This window comes from Musa acuminata, chromosome BXJ1-4, assembly GCF_036884655.1.
Source record: "Musa acuminata AAA Group cultivar baxijiao chromosome BXJ1-4, Cavendish_Baxijiao_AAA, whole genome shotgun sequence".
NCBI lineage: Eukaryota > Viridiplantae > Streptophyta > Magnoliopsida > Zingiberales > Musaceae > Musa > Musa acuminata.
The window spans coordinates 3,229,273-3,246,302 of record NC_088330.1 but is presented as its reverse complement, the minus strand read 5'-3'; the positions used below and the strand labels follow the sequence as shown (position 1 = coordinate 3,246,302).

General features: G+C 38.7%; 3 protein-coding genes across 5 annotated transcripts; 1 reads left to right on the top strand and 2 right to left on the bottom strand.

Moving 5' to 3' along the window:
- The first annotated feature begins 5,158 nt into the window (after nucleotides 1-5,158).
- Nucleotides 5,159-7,807, top strand: LOC103980156 (non-specific lipid transfer protein GPI-anchored 13). The gene is made up of 3 exons (XM_009396444.3): nucleotides 5,159-5,717; nucleotides 5,810-5,878; nucleotides 7,370-7,807. Exons 1-3 carry the CDS (start codon nucleotides 5,174-5,176, stop codon nucleotides 7,522-7,524), a joined length of 768 nt encoding a protein of 255 aa, XP_009394719.2. The 5' UTR covers nucleotides 5,159-5,173; the 3' UTR covers nucleotides 7,525-7,807.
- A 141-nt stretch (nucleotides 7,808-7,948) lies between these two features.
- LOC103980157 (vacuolar cation/proton exchanger 1a) lies at nucleotides 7,949-10,715 on the bottom strand. 3 transcript variants are annotated; one of them, XM_009396446.3, is made up of 12 exons: nucleotides 10,260-10,714; nucleotides 10,119-10,186; nucleotides 10,002-10,030; nucleotides 9,728-9,924; nucleotides 9,424-9,645; nucleotides 9,218-9,349; nucleotides 9,017-9,133; nucleotides 8,884-8,937; nucleotides 8,687-8,803; nucleotides 8,503-8,590; nucleotides 8,334-8,399; nucleotides 7,949-8,269 (listed from the first exon to the last, which is right to left on the bottom strand). In XM_009396446.3, the coding sequence occupies exons 1-11, from the start codon at nucleotides 10,554-10,556 to the stop codon at nucleotides 8,362-8,364; spliced, it is 1,359 nt and encodes a 452-aa protein (XP_009394721.2). In that variant the 5' UTR covers nucleotides 10,557-10,714; the 3' UTR covers nucleotides 7,949-8,269; nucleotides 8,334-8,361. The 3 variants fall into 3 exon arrangements, with proteins under 3 accessions (XP_009394721.2, XP_065013518.1, XP_009394720.2); XM_065157446.1 differs by having other exon boundaries at nucleotides 7,949-8,399; nucleotides 8,884-8,898; nucleotides 10,260-10,715; XM_009396445.3 differs by having other exon boundaries at nucleotides 7,949-8,399; nucleotides 10,260-10,713.
- Nucleotides 10,716-11,013: 298 nt separating this feature from the next.
- Nucleotides 11,014-15,420, bottom strand: LOC103980158 (F-box/kelch-repeat protein At1g55270). Its single transcript, XM_009396447.3, has 2 exons — nucleotides 15,129-15,420; nucleotides 11,014-12,712 (listed from the first exon to the last, which is right to left on the bottom strand). Exons 1-2 carry the CDS (start codon nucleotides 15,192-15,194, stop codon nucleotides 11,459-11,461), a joined length of 1,320 nt encoding a protein of 439 aa, XP_009394722.2. The 5' UTR covers nucleotides 15,195-15,420; the 3' UTR covers nucleotides 11,014-11,458.
- Nucleotides 15,421-17,030: the final 1,610 nt, after the last annotated feature.

Here is a 17,030-nt window from a genome sequence, read left to right as displayed (position 1 = left end):
TTGCACTCGAAACATATCAAGCATCATTAAAATAATTGATCAAAGGCTAGTCAAGCTCTCTCTTTCTCCCCGTCCTCCGTCATAGAATAGAGATCTAAACCTTCCTTCTTGTCTGAGAATGCAAGTTTTCATCTTCATGAGTGCCATATCTTTAAACAAGATGTATTTAAAAATCTTTTTTATTACGAAAAATTACTAATGAATAATCTACCATTAAAATCCATCATCTCCATGAGATCTCTCTCTCTCTCTCTCTCTCTCTCTCTCTCTCTCATGTACCTCCACACCAGATTCATTATTCTTTTGGTTGATGAAAGGAACTGTGAGAGAAGCTGCTCATCGAATAGCATCTCTGTACTCATGCACGTATGCATGGGTTTGAAGAATAATTTACTTTATTCTCTTCCTTCTTTTTATGTCTCGGATTTGACGAGTTGATTTTTAAGTTTTCTTTACGGTAAACAATTATGATTCGAGCTAAGATAATAATTTAACGAGGTCAACTTGGTCGAAAGTATAATAATTTAACGTGGTGCCTTTGTCCTTCTCACCTTAACATACGTGTATAGTACGTGGTAGATCGACTACTACATAGCTGTGTTCTAAAGTGGATTACGACCAACCATTCTGAGAGTTTGGATTTGGAAGTCTTGACTTTGATCCGTTGACATCTGAATTGACTTCTTTTAATACATCATGAATGGTGATTTGGCTCGATATCGTTGTGAAACAAACATTTCTTATCTTTACGGCCTTCATTCACAGTGATCTTTGCACGAAAGAAAACAATCAAAACAGTAAAAGTTCACACCATGCTGCATTTTAACATTCAAAAACTAAAAGAATGAAGAAAAAATGTTGCAGACTTCTCTATACTTCTCTTCCATCCAAATCCAACAATTTCTACCAATATCTTCTTCACCGAGGCGGCTTGCAGAAGCCGCCACGGCTTCCGGGGCTGTGGGTGCAGCCTGAGGGCCCCGACGGCGGCACCGTTCCCTGCTGAAGCGACCGCGAGGGGAGCTGGGTGTTCTCCGGCCGCCGGCCTCCACCCAAAGCCCTCGTTGCCATGAGAAGATGCAAGCTCGAGAACACCAGCACAAGAAACAGCAGCACACTGAAGCGCCGAGACATGCCGGCGGAGACGAAGAAGGAACTGAACGCCTTTGTTGGTTTCTTTCTCTCTCCGGAGATCGGAATGGTTCTGTGCGTTGAACGCTACATGCCGGCGGAGACGAAGAAGGAACTGAACGCCTTTGTTGGTTTCTTTCTCTCTCCGGAGATCGGAATGGTTCTGTGCGTTGAACGCTGTTTGCATGCAATGGAGGTTGCGGTGGTGAAGTCAGGACTCATAAGTAGCATCAAAGTATGTCAATTGTGCGATCAGTTGACTTGGACGACGCCACATCGCACCAACCACGCAGCTTCGTTGTTGTCAGTGTAAAACTTTCTGAGGTTCGAAGACACGGTCAGTACTTACGCGTGAGATTAGTGGTAGGGCTTGTAGATCTCAAACTAACGTAAAGGTCCATTTGGTTTTTCCTGTGCATGATAACATGCGTTGAAATGTTACGAGACGAAGGATTTATTTGACTTGCGACGCAAGAAACCCCGCAGGAAGACTAAGAACGCGCGGGAGATGGGGAAGGCCGTAGACCCTGTGGAGGACATGATGGCCGTTGGATCAAGATCGTACGGCCTGTGAAGTGAACACACGTTGTTTCTCGACAACCTTCCGGTGTCATTTGTGAACGCATCCCCGTTAGTCAAAAAAGCTTTTTAAGGAAGAATCATTCTTTGCATACTTTTTTTTTGAAGCACGACGAGTCACTATCTTCTTTGTTTGGGATTTCCTTTTTTTTCTTTTTTTCTTTTTTCCAATTTTCATATGCTAGATTTATATTTTATATAATAATTATAATTATGTTGGTGTTTTTAAAACAAAGGATCGATAATGATTATTCTTTTCAAAACATGAATGAATGAATTAACGGATGCATAACTGATAAAGATTTAGGTTCACGTGGATTAAGAATAACTCTAAATAAAAAAATCACTCTTCTGATTATTCTTTGATTATTATCTCTTTCAAAAGATTATTTTGCAAGCATAAAACTATTATATGCTATATGTAATGCGAAAAAAAATTTATGTTAAGATCAAAATCAAATAACCTTTTAGTGTCATCTGAAAAAAGATCTTTGTATAATCTATAAGGACGTCGTTTTAATTTGTAAAATTTTATTGTCGTTAATTTGTAATGAGAACTAGATTCTCTTTCTCATCTTTTTCTATCCTTTCACGTAATCATTTAGATTGATGATTCAAGGAGGTTGAGAGAGAAACTGTAATCTCTCAACTATGTCATATATGAGATGCGTTATATAGCCCCTAGAGGTCTTGTTTATTTATAAGCGAGAACAAAAGATCTATGATAAGTTATTATTATGAAATATCCTCCCAATGGCCTTCCATAATGAATCCTACTATAATATGAACTTTTTATTTCTATTGATTAGTATCTGTTATCAAAATCTAATTAATTTTATTATATATCTTATCAAATTATAAAGGGTAATATAATTTAACATTCTCCAACTTGGCCTAATAATTGATAAGATATAAAATATATTCAAAAACAAAATAAATAAAATAAAATTTTATTCAAATTTTTTTTTACCTAATTAGATTTTGAAAAAAAAAAGAAAAGCATTTTATACATGATTATGAATTTTAAAAATAAGCTAATAAATCTAATAAACATAATAATACTATATTAAGTTATAGTGATTATATATTCATACTCCCTTCAATGTATCATAATATTATTAATCTTTTCTAAATATAGCTCATAATGATTATTATAATTTATCTTATCAAGACAATCCTGTTATTACATTCAATTATAATATATATAAACATAAATATAAATAAAATAATAGAAATAAATAATTTTAATTAAGTAAAAAATATCAATAATAACATTCACTTAAATATACATCATCATATCTTTTATCACTTACTCACAAACCTCACATATTCTTTGAATATTTTATATTGTAAAACTTTGGTAAATGAATTAGTAATGAGGTGCTCAGGTTCCCAATTGATACTTATTATTTTTGGACACTCTCTGTAACCACCGAGTACTTTATAATATGAACTTTCTTTTCGATATCTATCATTAAAATATAATTAAATTTATTTATAAAGTATCACCTAATCTAACAGATTTATCTATCGAAAGCCCAAAGGAATCCCTCCCCCCTCCTGCTTTGGTTCGTGATGGCTTTCGTCGCTGCGGATAGTTGTATCTATCTATCCAGTGAATAGCCGATTAAATTATACCTTTTACAATTGATCCAAAATATTAAATCAATCGCTCTTCCCCTACTCCTTTGTCCCATTCTTATAGTGTTTCCTTCACATGGCAAGAAGACACATTAGTGTTGATGGTATTTGCCGTAATCATTGGTCATACAATTTTTATGATAACTTTAATTTATAGTTAGCATTAAATATAAAGTATTAAAATGATGATGGTTATATGACAATACAAAAGCTCACAAAAAAAGGGTATCTTGGATTGGTAATGAGATGAAATATATGCTCTTGTCGTTGCACCAGCATACCATTTCTTGGGACTCTTCTTCCTTGATAAGCACGAAGGCTGTCCCCTTCACATAAATGTGCACCATGTCCCTGTTCACTACTGTCATTACGACTCTTCGTCTTCGTGAGTCAAGACTCCGATTTCATCATATTTAAATCTAATTAATATTGGATCGATCACGAACCAAAATTAAATTCGATATATTTGAACCAAACCACAAAGGTTCTAATGTTTTAAACTGACAAGAAAAAAAATAAATGTTGTAAATGATAAAATTGTCCCTTCCGATAGCTCAATAAACATGCTAATTGGAGGGATATTTTAGAAAATTTAAAATTAAAAATAGTTCTAGTTCGAAATCGGTTCAACAATTGAAAATAAAATCAGAATCGATAATATATATATATATATATATATATATATATATATGTTTTTTTTATGTTTGAAGTATGTTTTCAATATGTGTTGTAAGAAGAAATGCAAATAATTCATGTAGAATCTATAATTTATGTGAAATGTAATTAGGGATGTCTTTAGATGTTTAGTAGAGGTTTATATCTTAATTATGTGCAATGAGAAAGTTTCAAAATCCTATTGGCTCTTAACAAGTAATGTTCATTAATCCTTATTAAAATATTTAGATTGATTAGTATAATGTTATTTAATATAATAATGTGATAGATCTCAGATTCGAATAATATCACATATGTTATTTAATATAATAATTTTTTTTTTATTTTTAAAAAATAATGTGACGATGACATTCGTCCTCATCGTTGGTCTTGTAATTCTTATGATAACTTTAATTTATAGTTAGCATTTTAATAAATATAAAGTATTAAAATGATAGATGATGATAATAATAATGATTAGTATACGATAATATTAATAGCTACAATAATAAAAATATATATATACACACATATACATATGACATTTGGGAGACTCTTCTAACACGAAGGTTGTCCCTTTCTAATAAGTCTGCAACGTGTCTCTGTTCACGACTGTGATTACAGACCCTATCATGATTCGAATTAGTATAAGATAGATTACGAATTAAAGTCAAATGGAGTCAATAATCGGATGGTTTCAAATCGAACCGGAAATAGTTTGATTTTAAATTAGCTAAAATAAAAATCAAATAGTCAAATAAAAAGTGTTTGTTGGAGTGGTAATTTAAAAATAAAAAATAAAAAAATTAATAAAATAGCATCGAAAACGAAATTGAAACAGTCTGATTTAATTTTAATTTTAAATAACGATAAATAAAAAAAATCAATCCATCAATTCCGAAATCTGGGTGGACTAATTACGAGTCCAAAAGGACAGCTCCTCTTAAAAGGCGTGCAATGAAAAGATTGACATGGATAAGAGATTGGATTTTGGTGATTTTTTTAATAGGAAGAACATATATATATATATATATATATAAATAATTTAAATTAACATTATCTGATGGAATCAACTCACAAGAGCCTAAACAGCGCAGCCCTTTGGCTCCTTCTGCTGCTGCTATTGCCCCCACACGCTCACATGGAAGTGTAGTCCACAAGCAAAAACATGGCTCCTTGTGCTGCTATCGGCTCCTTGTGTAGTCCACAAGGAACGACATGGCTCCTCCAACCCACCATAAAAGCCATTGTTGTTGCCACCGCTCCCTTCTCACTCTTCCTTTCCCCTAGGGAACGGCTGGGGCATGACCACAGCAACTGCACGCCTCTCAGTGTAGTCCACAAGTGTAGTCCTCTCATGGCGGCCAACTCCCCCTCCTCTTCCTCCTTCAGTTCACTTCTGCTGCTGGTCCTCCTGGCCTTGAGCTTCGTGATCCGCCCTGCCAGCTCCGACACCGCGAGCGACCTCCAGGAGTGCGGCAGCCAGTTGATCGGGTTGCAGACGTGCATCCCCTACGTGGAGGGGACGGCGCAGGCGCCCACGCCAGACTGCTGCACCGGCCTGAAGGACGTCGTCGCGAAGAGCCCCAAGTGCCTCTGCGTCCTGGTGAAGGACCATGATGACCCCCAGCTGCCCATCAAGATCAATCTAACCCGCGCTCTCGCCCTGCCCAACGCATGCAACACCCCCGTCAACATCTCCGCTTGCCCGAGTAAGCAGCAAATTAGCTTGCCCAGGAGATCCTAGTTCATCGTCGATCTAGGTTGATGTTCTACCCCTTTTCTTGTCTTTCTTTTGATGTAGAGCTGCTGAACCTGCCACCGAACTCGAAGGAAGCCGAGATCTTCAAGCAGGCAGGGAGCGCAGCTCAAGGTGAGTGACTGTGGTAGATTGTAGTTCCCTTCACCTCTACTGTAGAGACAAGTCACTCACTCATGGAGAAATGGAAACCATAGGCAGAGAAATGACAAACAATTTTGGATACTGGGGATTACTGTGGCCTTTTTGCAGAAGCAGGTCTTCTGTGACCTGTTGGCTGCGCAGCCACTGACATGCCTTGTGCCCGGGAAGCATTATTCCTGTTGATTTCTACCATGAATTTTCCTTAGGATTACATAACCAATAATGTTCTTGTGATTCTTTATTATTCTCAATTTATTGTGTATAACAGCCAAAAATGGTCTGAACCAAAGTTGGGACAATATGTCTTTCACATAAAGATCATTATTTCCCCCTTCCCATATTATAGTTAGTTTGATGGGTTCCATCTTTTCACATATATATATGTATACTTTTGTTTATGTGTTCCTCTCTCTTCTTTTCTAAAGACTAATAGGTAGATCAATAGAGTGCTCTGTTCTGTCTGTGAACTTTATCTCTTGCTTTCTTCCCTTCAGATTACTAATTTATTTTAAGGTGACAGTAGTGGGAAGAGAGGCTGTTTGGGATGGAAAGGGTGGGTGGGAAGGGAACCTGTGGCAGGTTGTGTTGTTCTTTTCTCTGTCATGCTCCTTCTAGTCTCCACTTGACCAAACTCACCAAAAGCTGAACAAGATCACTCCAAGATACTGTGTGCCCCAAGTTAGTGCTCCTTGTGCCTTCATCTCTCTCTCTCTCTATCTCTGAAACAAGTTCTTGGAAGTTGTCATTAATTAATATATGGAATTGGAAGCTCTTGTTTGGTCATATTTTGTGCTTCCTAGACATGTGCCATGGAATTTTAATACATGTACCACAAAAGAGGGTCATTTATTGTGTTACTTTGTGCACTCGATGTGGATTTACTGAGAAGAAGATGATACCAATCAAGTAAAAAGGTTACTTGATCATACTAGAATCTTAACCAGAGAAAATATGTTTGCATTAGGGAGTCAGTATGACCAGCTAGCTAATGAGATGGAATGATTCAACTCTGAAAATTATGTGAGGGTGATATCATTCAACCCCACTGGTCTTTACTTGGCCACGGAGTAAAAGGAATGCTTACTCTCATTATTATTATTATTTTTTTTTATAAGCTTAAGTTGATAATTGAGACATGTTCAATGATTTTATATTCCTAACAATTCCCCTTTTGTGGACTGCAGATTGATCCAAATCTAATATGTAAATCTGGAATTGATAGAAGATATATATTTTTATTATATGGTTTGAATAAGATTTAGAGTATAGCATCATTTGCTTTAATTTTTTTTGTCAATGTTATTACATTTAAAAGCTTTTGGGTAAGACATGATCTATGACTTTTTATCTTCTTTACACAATTTTAGTACACCTGAAGCATTCTACTCTTTTATAGACTCCGTTGTTTCTGCGACTCTATTCTCCTTAATTTGCTGATTTCTTTTGTGGTGACAACAAAAGCCAACGCCACCGCCACCACGTCTCCTCCCTCCACGCCTGCGAGCGACGGTGGCGGCAGCAGCAATCACTCAAGGTGGAGAGGGTGGGTGGCAATGGAAACTGTGGTGGGCTGTGTTCTTTATACTGTGATGCACCTTCTTCTGGTCTCCACTTGACCAAAACACAGAACAAGAGCACTCCAACATCCAGTACTTGCTGCTGCTTCCTCTAGTTCGTGCGCCTCCCTTTCTTGCCGTCTCCATCATTTGCTTCCTCAAAACCATATGTTCTCGTGAGGTGTGGTTGATGGTAGAACTGAAGGCCTCAGTGGTCATAAGTTAGTCTTCCATGACATGTACTTCAGACTTTGAGCATATCTGTACCTTTGAAAAGAATCATTTATTGTGTGGAGTTAAACGTTAACAAGATGGTACATCTCATCACCACAGTTAAACATAAGATTACAGAGTCATAAAGCTCTTGTCGAATGATCAAAGGTGTGAAATCCCATTTGACTTCCACTATTCCGATATGAACAGTCTGTGCCCTTCATGTTGGATGCCAAGAGAACATTATGATCCATTAGTTTCACTCTTCTCATACAAAAACCAGGCTTTTTAACTCATAAAAGCCTGATGGTTTTGGTTATTAATCGACATTGAAAACAAAGTAAAAAAGGCAAAAGATTAGTGCAGCAGAATCAAATTTAGAGCGTATAGATATAAGTTCATCAACATGTAATCTTATTAGGTCTTTCCTGTTCTTCGCCAACCTCATGCAAAACTTGGTGCCATGGTCGCAAATGCTTCAGTCTAGCTTAAAAAGAACTCTCTACTTTGCTGGGAAGAGTCACCGTAATTCTCGTTCATTTACATGTTTTTCGGTCGAATTAGCAACATGATGGGCAAGTGGAATTTCATACTGCATACATGAACGAAATCAGTGTGCATTTGTATACAGGAAAATAAGGAAGCATATAACATACAGAGGATATAGAAAGTTTTGCGTATCTACTACGCTGCTGTGATCACCACACCCTTGTTTGTTTGATCTGCCATTTCGTTCAAATTTGAATCAATGTCTTAATCGAGCAGCAAAAGAAAGAAGAAAGCAGAGAGTTTAATCATGGACATGTTCCGTGACTCGATACTTACTTGGAGATCTGTAGACGTAGAAGCATGCAGCGATTGCAATGTAGCAGAGCAGGGGCACGAGCCCCTTCAAGTAATGTGCAGTGCCATCCTGCAGAAACTCTCAGGACCCTTCAGTTTCGGTGATCGAATCATTCCTTTACAACAATGGATTAATTTCTTTTCTACTACTAATCTTTGATTGTACCTGTAAAGTGAAGGCTATTACTAGGATTGCCATGATCAATGAGCCAGTTTCCAACAGTTTAAGATCAAGATCCATCTCGATTCCCATTATCCAGGCCACAAGAACACTCAATGGAACCTAGATCATGTCAGAGAATTATGCTCATGCTGTGGGTGCGAAGGTTTACTTGCACTTCGAGGCTACTTCCAAGATCTTACCACAAACATGGAGATCTGTGTTGCCGAACCAAGGGAGACACCAAGAGTTATATCCTGTGACATCTCGACAGTAATGCACATCAGCTCCATGCAATCAGTGAAACGATGCAGAGGTAAATTGAGGCGCATTTACCAGCTTGTTCTTGAAAGCAAAAATGATGGCACCCGCATGCTCTGCTGCGTTGCCAACTATTGGGAGCAAGATGATGCTGATGAAGCTCACGGAGATTCCCCAGGAATCTGAAGCAGCCTGAAGAACGACGCACAGGATGATAGAACGTAACAGTGCTGGAGATGGATGTTGGATAGAAAGTAACAGCGGATAAGAAAGTACCTCGATGGTGCCGACAACGTACTCAGATAATGCTGCAATCACGGTCGTCATCCCCACCAGCCAAGCCACCGCGCAAGGGAATCCAATGACGGGCTCGTCTTCGGATACCCCATCGTCGTGGTCCTCGTCTCCCTGCTCTCTTCATCCGAAGAGGTCATCGAGTGGGACAGAGAGGAGCCAATAATGCAGAGTGCTTGATGTCTCACCTCCTTCGATTCGAACAGTTGGCGGTGGGTCTTTAGCTGGAAGAAGAGGTAAGCAGCGTAGGCAAGGAGCATCACGACGCTGCACGCTCTCGACAATGCCAATCTTCGAACGGTGTCCACCGCCGCGTGCTCTCCGGAGTTCATGGCGTACCCGAACATTAGCAGCAGGATGTGGCACAGCGCGCCCAGAAGGAGCAGACCGGTGTTCACGTCGGCTTGTTTCTGCAAAGTGCCAAATCGTAGAACGACAGTGTTCATCTAATCTAAGTTGTTTCCGTGCAGGGAAAAGTGGATGGGTGCTTACTCGATCATAGAATTGCTCTTTGTGGAGGTTGGCCAGGCCGCCAAAGAAGAGGGAGGTCCCAAGAACAAGCAATAGGTTGGAGAGGACAGATCCGACCAGGGAACACTTCACCACCTCAATCTTCCCCTCCCGCAGCGCAAAAAGAGCTATGATCAGCTCGGTGGCGTTTCCGCATGTTGCATTCAGGAGGCCACCAACTGCAGCAACAGCAAGAATTTGCAGTCACTGCTAGGCAAGAACAGAGGAAATAGAAATAGAACGGCCATCTTCTTACCAGTTGGCCCGGTGTAGTATGCGATTTGTCTGCCATGCCAAAGCCAAAGAAGCAAGAAAGGCAAATGTCATTTGGAAATCACAAGTTACAGAGGTTGAAGATGATAGATAAGCTTACTCTGTCAGGAAGCTGACACGCTCAGCGAGAGGAGCGAGGCCAAGCAAACTCAACGCGAACAGCCACGCCTGTTCTCGAGAATGACATGAGCTGTGTGAGCAGAAGCGATCGGTAATCTATGAGAAGGAAGAGGAGAATTACGCGTCCGAAGTTGAAGTAGCTGGCGGCGACGGCGAGGGGGACGGCGGGGAAGAGGACGAAGAGCTTGGTGCCGAGGAAGATCTCCTGCAGGTTGGCGAGGAGCGCCCTGAGGAAGCGGCAGCGGACCTTCGACACCAGCGACAGGTCCGACTTCTTGCGCAGCGACGACGAGGACATGTTGTGGGCGGTGCGGCCGTGGGTGTGGCCGTGGCCCTGCTGCGCCTCTTTGCTCATCCTACCGCCTTTGAGCTCGCCTCCCTCGAGCCTCCTCGCCGCCTCGTAGCCCGTCGACGCCATGGCTCTACACCCAACAGTACTCCGTATCTCGATCCAATGCAGCCCAGAAATTGCTGCCGAAACTTGGATGCTCTTTATACGCGCACACAGTGACTACAGAGCACACATAAATCATTGAAAGGCGTAGTAATAATTCTGTAATGGACCAAAAATGTCAGGTTCCAGGAAGCTTCGCAGGGTGTCGTTTTAGGTATCCACCAGCCGACTACTACTAGCGGTTTATGCATATGGAGAGAGAGAGAGAGAGAGAGAGAGAGAGAGAGAGCGTCGGTTACTCATTTGGTATCTATTTCTTGTCGAAGTTTTTTTGTATATGATACCTCTTCTTCCATCAGAAATAAAAGTTGTGTTTTACATATGTATGGCGTTTGATTGAGGAGCAACAGCCATAGATTTATCATTGGAGTTCATGACAAGAATTTGAAAATGAAGGTACAAAAAATATAGATAATAGAGAGAAAAAAAAGATATCACCATCACTAGTTATTATTCATATAAATTGGTAGGTAACTTATAAATTGCTTGCATGACTTGCATAGATATTTAGTTGGTGTCTGATGATATTTTCATCAGATAAAAAAGAAATATATGGTATCTCTCGAATCTAAAAAGCATGTATTTCACATTGTCAATAATATGATAGAACACCCTTTTAGCTCTTACCGCAGTTTCTCCATCACGATTTTACAAGGCTAAAACTAGCTCCTTTTTTCGAACATCTTGATGACCTCAAGAACAAGCAATTGAAGCCTGCATTGTCCTTTCTCGTTTGCTTCCAATAGCTAAATTCCATGTCTGTAAAATTTCTGACGACTTGCAGGAGCTTTGCTGCAGATTTGCTTGGTCAAGATGTCAAGTTCCTTTAGTCATCAGCTAAAACTACAAGGACTGATCGAGAGCTCTCAAGCTTGCAGCACCTGACAGTGAACAATTCGACCCTTGAAGTTGCTACGACCTGCAATAGATGACCATAAGCTTGTTACGATGTTCTTGAGTTTGCCTTTCTCGACAACAGTCTCCCACGCACGGGCACTATTTGTCTCTACGCTATTTCCTGGATCTGTGACATCAACAAGACTAATGCTCATGTTGTTTCGGATGATGCCGAGCTTCCCATTAAGAGAAACAAATGATGCAGCCTCAAAGACCTGAGAATTTCCAAGATGATGTTTGCTGTCCATGAACTTGTTCCATGAATCTGTAGTTCTTTCAAATACCCTAAGCTTACAGCCATCCCTGCAATCTGAAGCATATAGCCTTCCATTCAATAAAATGCTGGGAATATGCCATCCTGTAATTATTCGACTATTCGCTGTGGACCATGTGTTGGCAGTGGGTATGTAGACTTGGCTCACAAGCTGACAGTGAGAATTGAGCCCTTTCAGAAACCATTTACCATCGTAAACAACCCCAAAGAAAGGCACCATCCCGGTGTTCATTTCAGCGATGGATGTCCATCTATTCCTGCTAGGATCATAAACTTCAGCTGAATGAAGAGTTCTTTGACCACCTTCACATTTCCCACCAGCAACGTAAAGGCAATTATTTATAACACAAGAGCCAAAGAAATGGCGCTTCCGAATCATATCTGGAGCTCTGTGCCATTTGTTTGTCCGAGCATTGTAGAAGACGACATGCCTCATTGAACCCTTTGATGGATCTTTACCTCCAAATAAGTAGAGGTAACAACCACTAAGAACAGCACAACCAAAGCCAACTGCTTCAGAATAATCTGCGGGAACAGGTGGAAGTGGCCTCCAGAGCTGATGGATTGGATCAAATGCATGCCAGGATATCCTTCTACCACGGTCTCTTTTGATGACATACACCCATTCCTCTGCCATTCCAAGTTTTTTTCTGAGGGAATAGAAGTAATTTCCAGACAGAAGCCGGTTCCATCTCTTGCATACAAATCGAAGGTTTTGGTGATCAACTCGGGGAACCCGAGCCAGACAAGCAATAGCAAGATCATCAGGAAGGCCAGGCACTAGAGGTTCCTGGTTTCTGCTCCTCTCCCTGCGTGAGTTTCTTGATCTTGGTCCATTTGGCATAATTTCAGGTTGAAGACATAACTTCGCTCCAGGAACAAATTTTCTGGCCCCGATAATTGTTTTCAGGCCAGAATCTACTTTACAATAGCATGACACAGAATCAACCTGCACTTTGCATGACATTGACACAATTAATGGATCACATCTTGGTAGTGCACAAATACTAAAACACAAAAATGATTCTAAGCGCTTCTTGATCTTCCCACCAGATGCACTGGGATAAAAGTATGAAAACATGTAAATGACATCCACCATTGAATGTCAATAAATTCAATCTTTGAGATGGGTAGAGAACCATAGGTGATGAATTTAAATGATTAAGTTAGTAGTTGCATGATAAATGGCCACATCCATCATATGAGGAGACTAACTTGATTAACTAAAATCTTAATCTAGTTTCAGTAAGTAAATAGGAAAGTTAAGCACATGCTTAATTTCGAAGCACCTCCTTGTTCTCAGGATAATATAATGTTTGACAAAATTAATTAAGAAGTAGAACCCAATTTTTTTAAGGTGGTTTATTACTTTTACAAACAATTACAATTTTATTTTCAGGATCAGTAAAGGTATCAAATGCATTTGCATTGAACCGTGATGCATGTTAGTTGTTACTTACTCTCCTATAAAGTCACCGAATGAGTTGGTCCAAATATAACTGCTCATATTAGGAAAAGAGGGTTTAGTAGTATAAGACAAATTACAAAACACTATATAATAGTTCAAGTCTTAATCAGTGAGAGCTTGCTACAGAGTTCAATGATGGTCTACATGATCAAGGTTTGCAGAATTTGAATCAAATCAGGGATAAGTAATAGAATTTAAGATCAGAATTAGCCTGGATCAATTCAACTTGACCAAATTGAATCATGGGATCAGCTTTTTCTTAATGATCAATAATCGGCAGAGGTTGACAGGACCAATTAGAAATCTGTTGTGATTGAATGGCCAGACAATTGGGGTGAATCTAGAATTGTTTGTACTCAGTCGGATCAGTCAAAGCAGCCAGATATTGACACACCCAACCAGCCCCCAAAAGATATGGGGTGTAGTGATTGGATTGGATTAATTGGGCAATGCTATCATGTGGATCATGCTTATGATCAAGGATTAATTGTTCTAGCCATGCTGACAGCACAATGGTATTGACATACAGGACTACCATGATAATGCAGCTCAATTACCTCTGGTTCCTTTACTTTTGTTTTATATTTTATCCCATGTTCAGACCATTTCAATTCAAATCCAGAACTAACTGAGCCAACAATTATTATCCATTTCTTTTTTTTTTTTTTCTAGTTTCTCAGTGGCAGCTAATGCATGCTAAACAAGTCCAACAGCAACACCTACCACCAGCCAGATCACACCAGTCCTTCATCAAAGACAACAATTGCTGGTAGATCAGGCAGACACACATAACTCAAGCATTAAAAGCCATCAAATCCTGATCGGACCGTCAAAACACATCTAGGCCCCACCAAAACATAACCCTTCTATCTTGTTTTCTTATCTTTTTCGGTATTCTTCTGTTTCTTTACTTCTTCATGATTTTCTTACTGACTGTTTTAAGCCGCAATCAGCCAACTAATGTTTTCATAGGCGGTCACTTAAGCAATGGTCTGAATTCTTGCTAGCCTTTAAAGCATCTCAATAACTCTTTGCCTAGCTGTCAATGGTATGACTAATTCTTATGTGTTTTAAGAATCATCCTAAGACAATTGGGCAACATAGAGCTGCCAATTTCTCCATGATGTTATGTATGTTCATGCATGTGCAGATGCATCCATGACAAGGCCCCACCATGGGGCTGGCCCAGGACGATGGCCTTTCACCCATTAAAAGGGGCTGCTTCGGCCATCTGCAACATCTGGTCCAGCGAGCCACCTTAAGCAAGAGCTGAAGTGGCCCCTTGATGAGCCCGTCACAAACTACACAGACCTTGGACAAGAGGTATCAACTCCAATTTTAATGAGTACAGCACGAAGTCTAATTTGGATAGCTAAGATAGAAATTTCCAGTCCTTGGAATCAACTTTTACTCGAGACAAAACAAGGGTAAAGTTAACGAGTCTTTAAATGGTCTTCTAAATTCTCAATATGGTATAGTGTAGGTTACGAAAATTACTTTAATGTTAAAATTTATGATTCTTATTTAAGAATTCTAAGTTCCTCTTATAGTAGAAAGTTTTGGGGGTTGACAAGATTAAATTTCCAAATAGCATAAGCTGAAGATTAGAAGCTACGAATTATCACCAACGGGAAAAGGCTAAGCCAATTACTATGGAAATGTTATAAGTCGATCTCGAGCTCAGACTCAACACCGTCACTATTACCACCAGAAATCTGAACGATATAGCTCAGCTCAGCAAAACATAAGGAAAAGAAAAGACTTTGGCAATTAAGTCATCTAATAACCACAACTAGCAGCTAAGAACATCGACCACGATGACATTCTCAATCATGTAGAATCCTCAAACAGCAACAACAAATCGTGAGGGGGAAAAAGGAGGAGGGGCTAAACATACCGGGGGGGCCTGCACGCGAACGACGCCGCGCGAGTTGGCCAAGCTTTCCGGCGCGGCCCTCTCCATCCTCCGACCGAAACCCCCACCCACCACGCCGAACGACCGGTCGCGAGGACCGAAAGACGAAGGGGGAGGGCAGGTGAACGAACAGGTCAAGAGAAAGCCCCGCTGTCACAACAAGAAACGACGTCGAAGAGTTTGGCATCACCGACTCATGGGAGGGAGAGGAAGCAGGTGAGTGTCGGCTCGTCGTTTCCTTCGCTTCGCTCTCGGACTCGTTGGTTTGGTGTATCGTCTAATTTATCCCATTAATAAAGATTTGATATGTTATAATGATTCAAACCTATTTGTCGAAGGCGGGCGGGCGGAGGGGGCAGTTGGCTCGTCCCTTAATGGCGAACTCCATTAAATGTCAACTGAAATCACAAGATGACATTTTTGTCATCGTTTTATGTTCTGAGTCATTCTATGGGGAAAATTAGGTGCAAGATAGTGGTTAATAAAAATGAGTATTTTACTAAGCATAAACTTAATTGTTAGAGAGGGTCCCTTTTATTAATAAACCATAAAAAAAAACTCATGAATCAAATTCAATTGAAATCGGAGAATTTTTTGATATATTTTATGATTGAGTATAATTTAGTTTAATTTTTAATATAATTAATTAATTTTTACTAAATCAATCTAGACTTTCATAGAATAACTATAATATGATTTTGAGATTATTAATATTATTTTTATTTGTAAAAAAATGATAATTAATTATCCAAATTTAGAGTTTTTTGAATCGATACTGTGATCGAGTTTAATTTTATCAACTTCTATTAAACCAATTCAAATTTTGATAGAACCACTAAGACATAGTTCTCATGTGATTACTGTCATTTTTATAATTTTTAAATTTTATGATAATTAATCATCAAAATATTTTTTAAAAAAATATATTATATGATTGAGTTTAATTTTATCAACTTCTATTAAACAAATTCAAATTTCCACAAAACCATTAAGACATAGTTCCCATATGATTAGTATTATTTTTTATTTTTAAAAGTTTTATGATAATTATTTATAAAAAATAAATATTTTTTAATATATTATGTGATCAAGTATAACCTATTTCAATCCAAACTATGATATGATTTTAAGACAATTAGTATTATTTTTTAAAATTTATGATGATTAATTATCAAAATTATAATTTTTTCGAATAACATACATGATCAAATCATTTAAATAAATGTTGGAGAATATTATTGTTCGAAGTGGGAAAAAAAGCTAGTAATAGCATGAATATAATATAATAATTTATTATACATGAATGATAAGAATTACTGAATATTCCTATTGACATAAATTTAACTAGAATTGAACCTACGAATCTATCAATTATAAGTTGAATGTTTAACAGAGATCATCATAGAATAATCAAATTCTGATTAAAATATTTTTTTTAATTTTTTAATAAAAATATATCAATTAGTGCTACGTGAGATTAAGATTGATTTATAAGAATATGAATATACTATTATTAATTTTAACTTAAATATTTTGATAAATGATTTGTATCAAATGAAGTTTAGATATCAGTTACCCATTAAGCCTGCGTGATAATAAATTTAATATTAAAGATTTTTCGATAAAGTAGCCCATACTAATCGGCCATTTCCTTCTACATGGCCTCATGGGTAATCTTATCTAACTCGAACGAATCAAATTGACATACCAATAAGATTTTTATTTGAGGAAGATGTAATATTGGTGCGACCCAATTGTGGACACGTTTCGCCGGTGGAACGCGAGACGCGTTCGACCACGCATTTGTCGTCACCCGAAATAACCCCGACCGCGTCAAACGCGCCGCAGCTTCTCCAACCCTCGTCTTCCTCGCCATCTTATAAG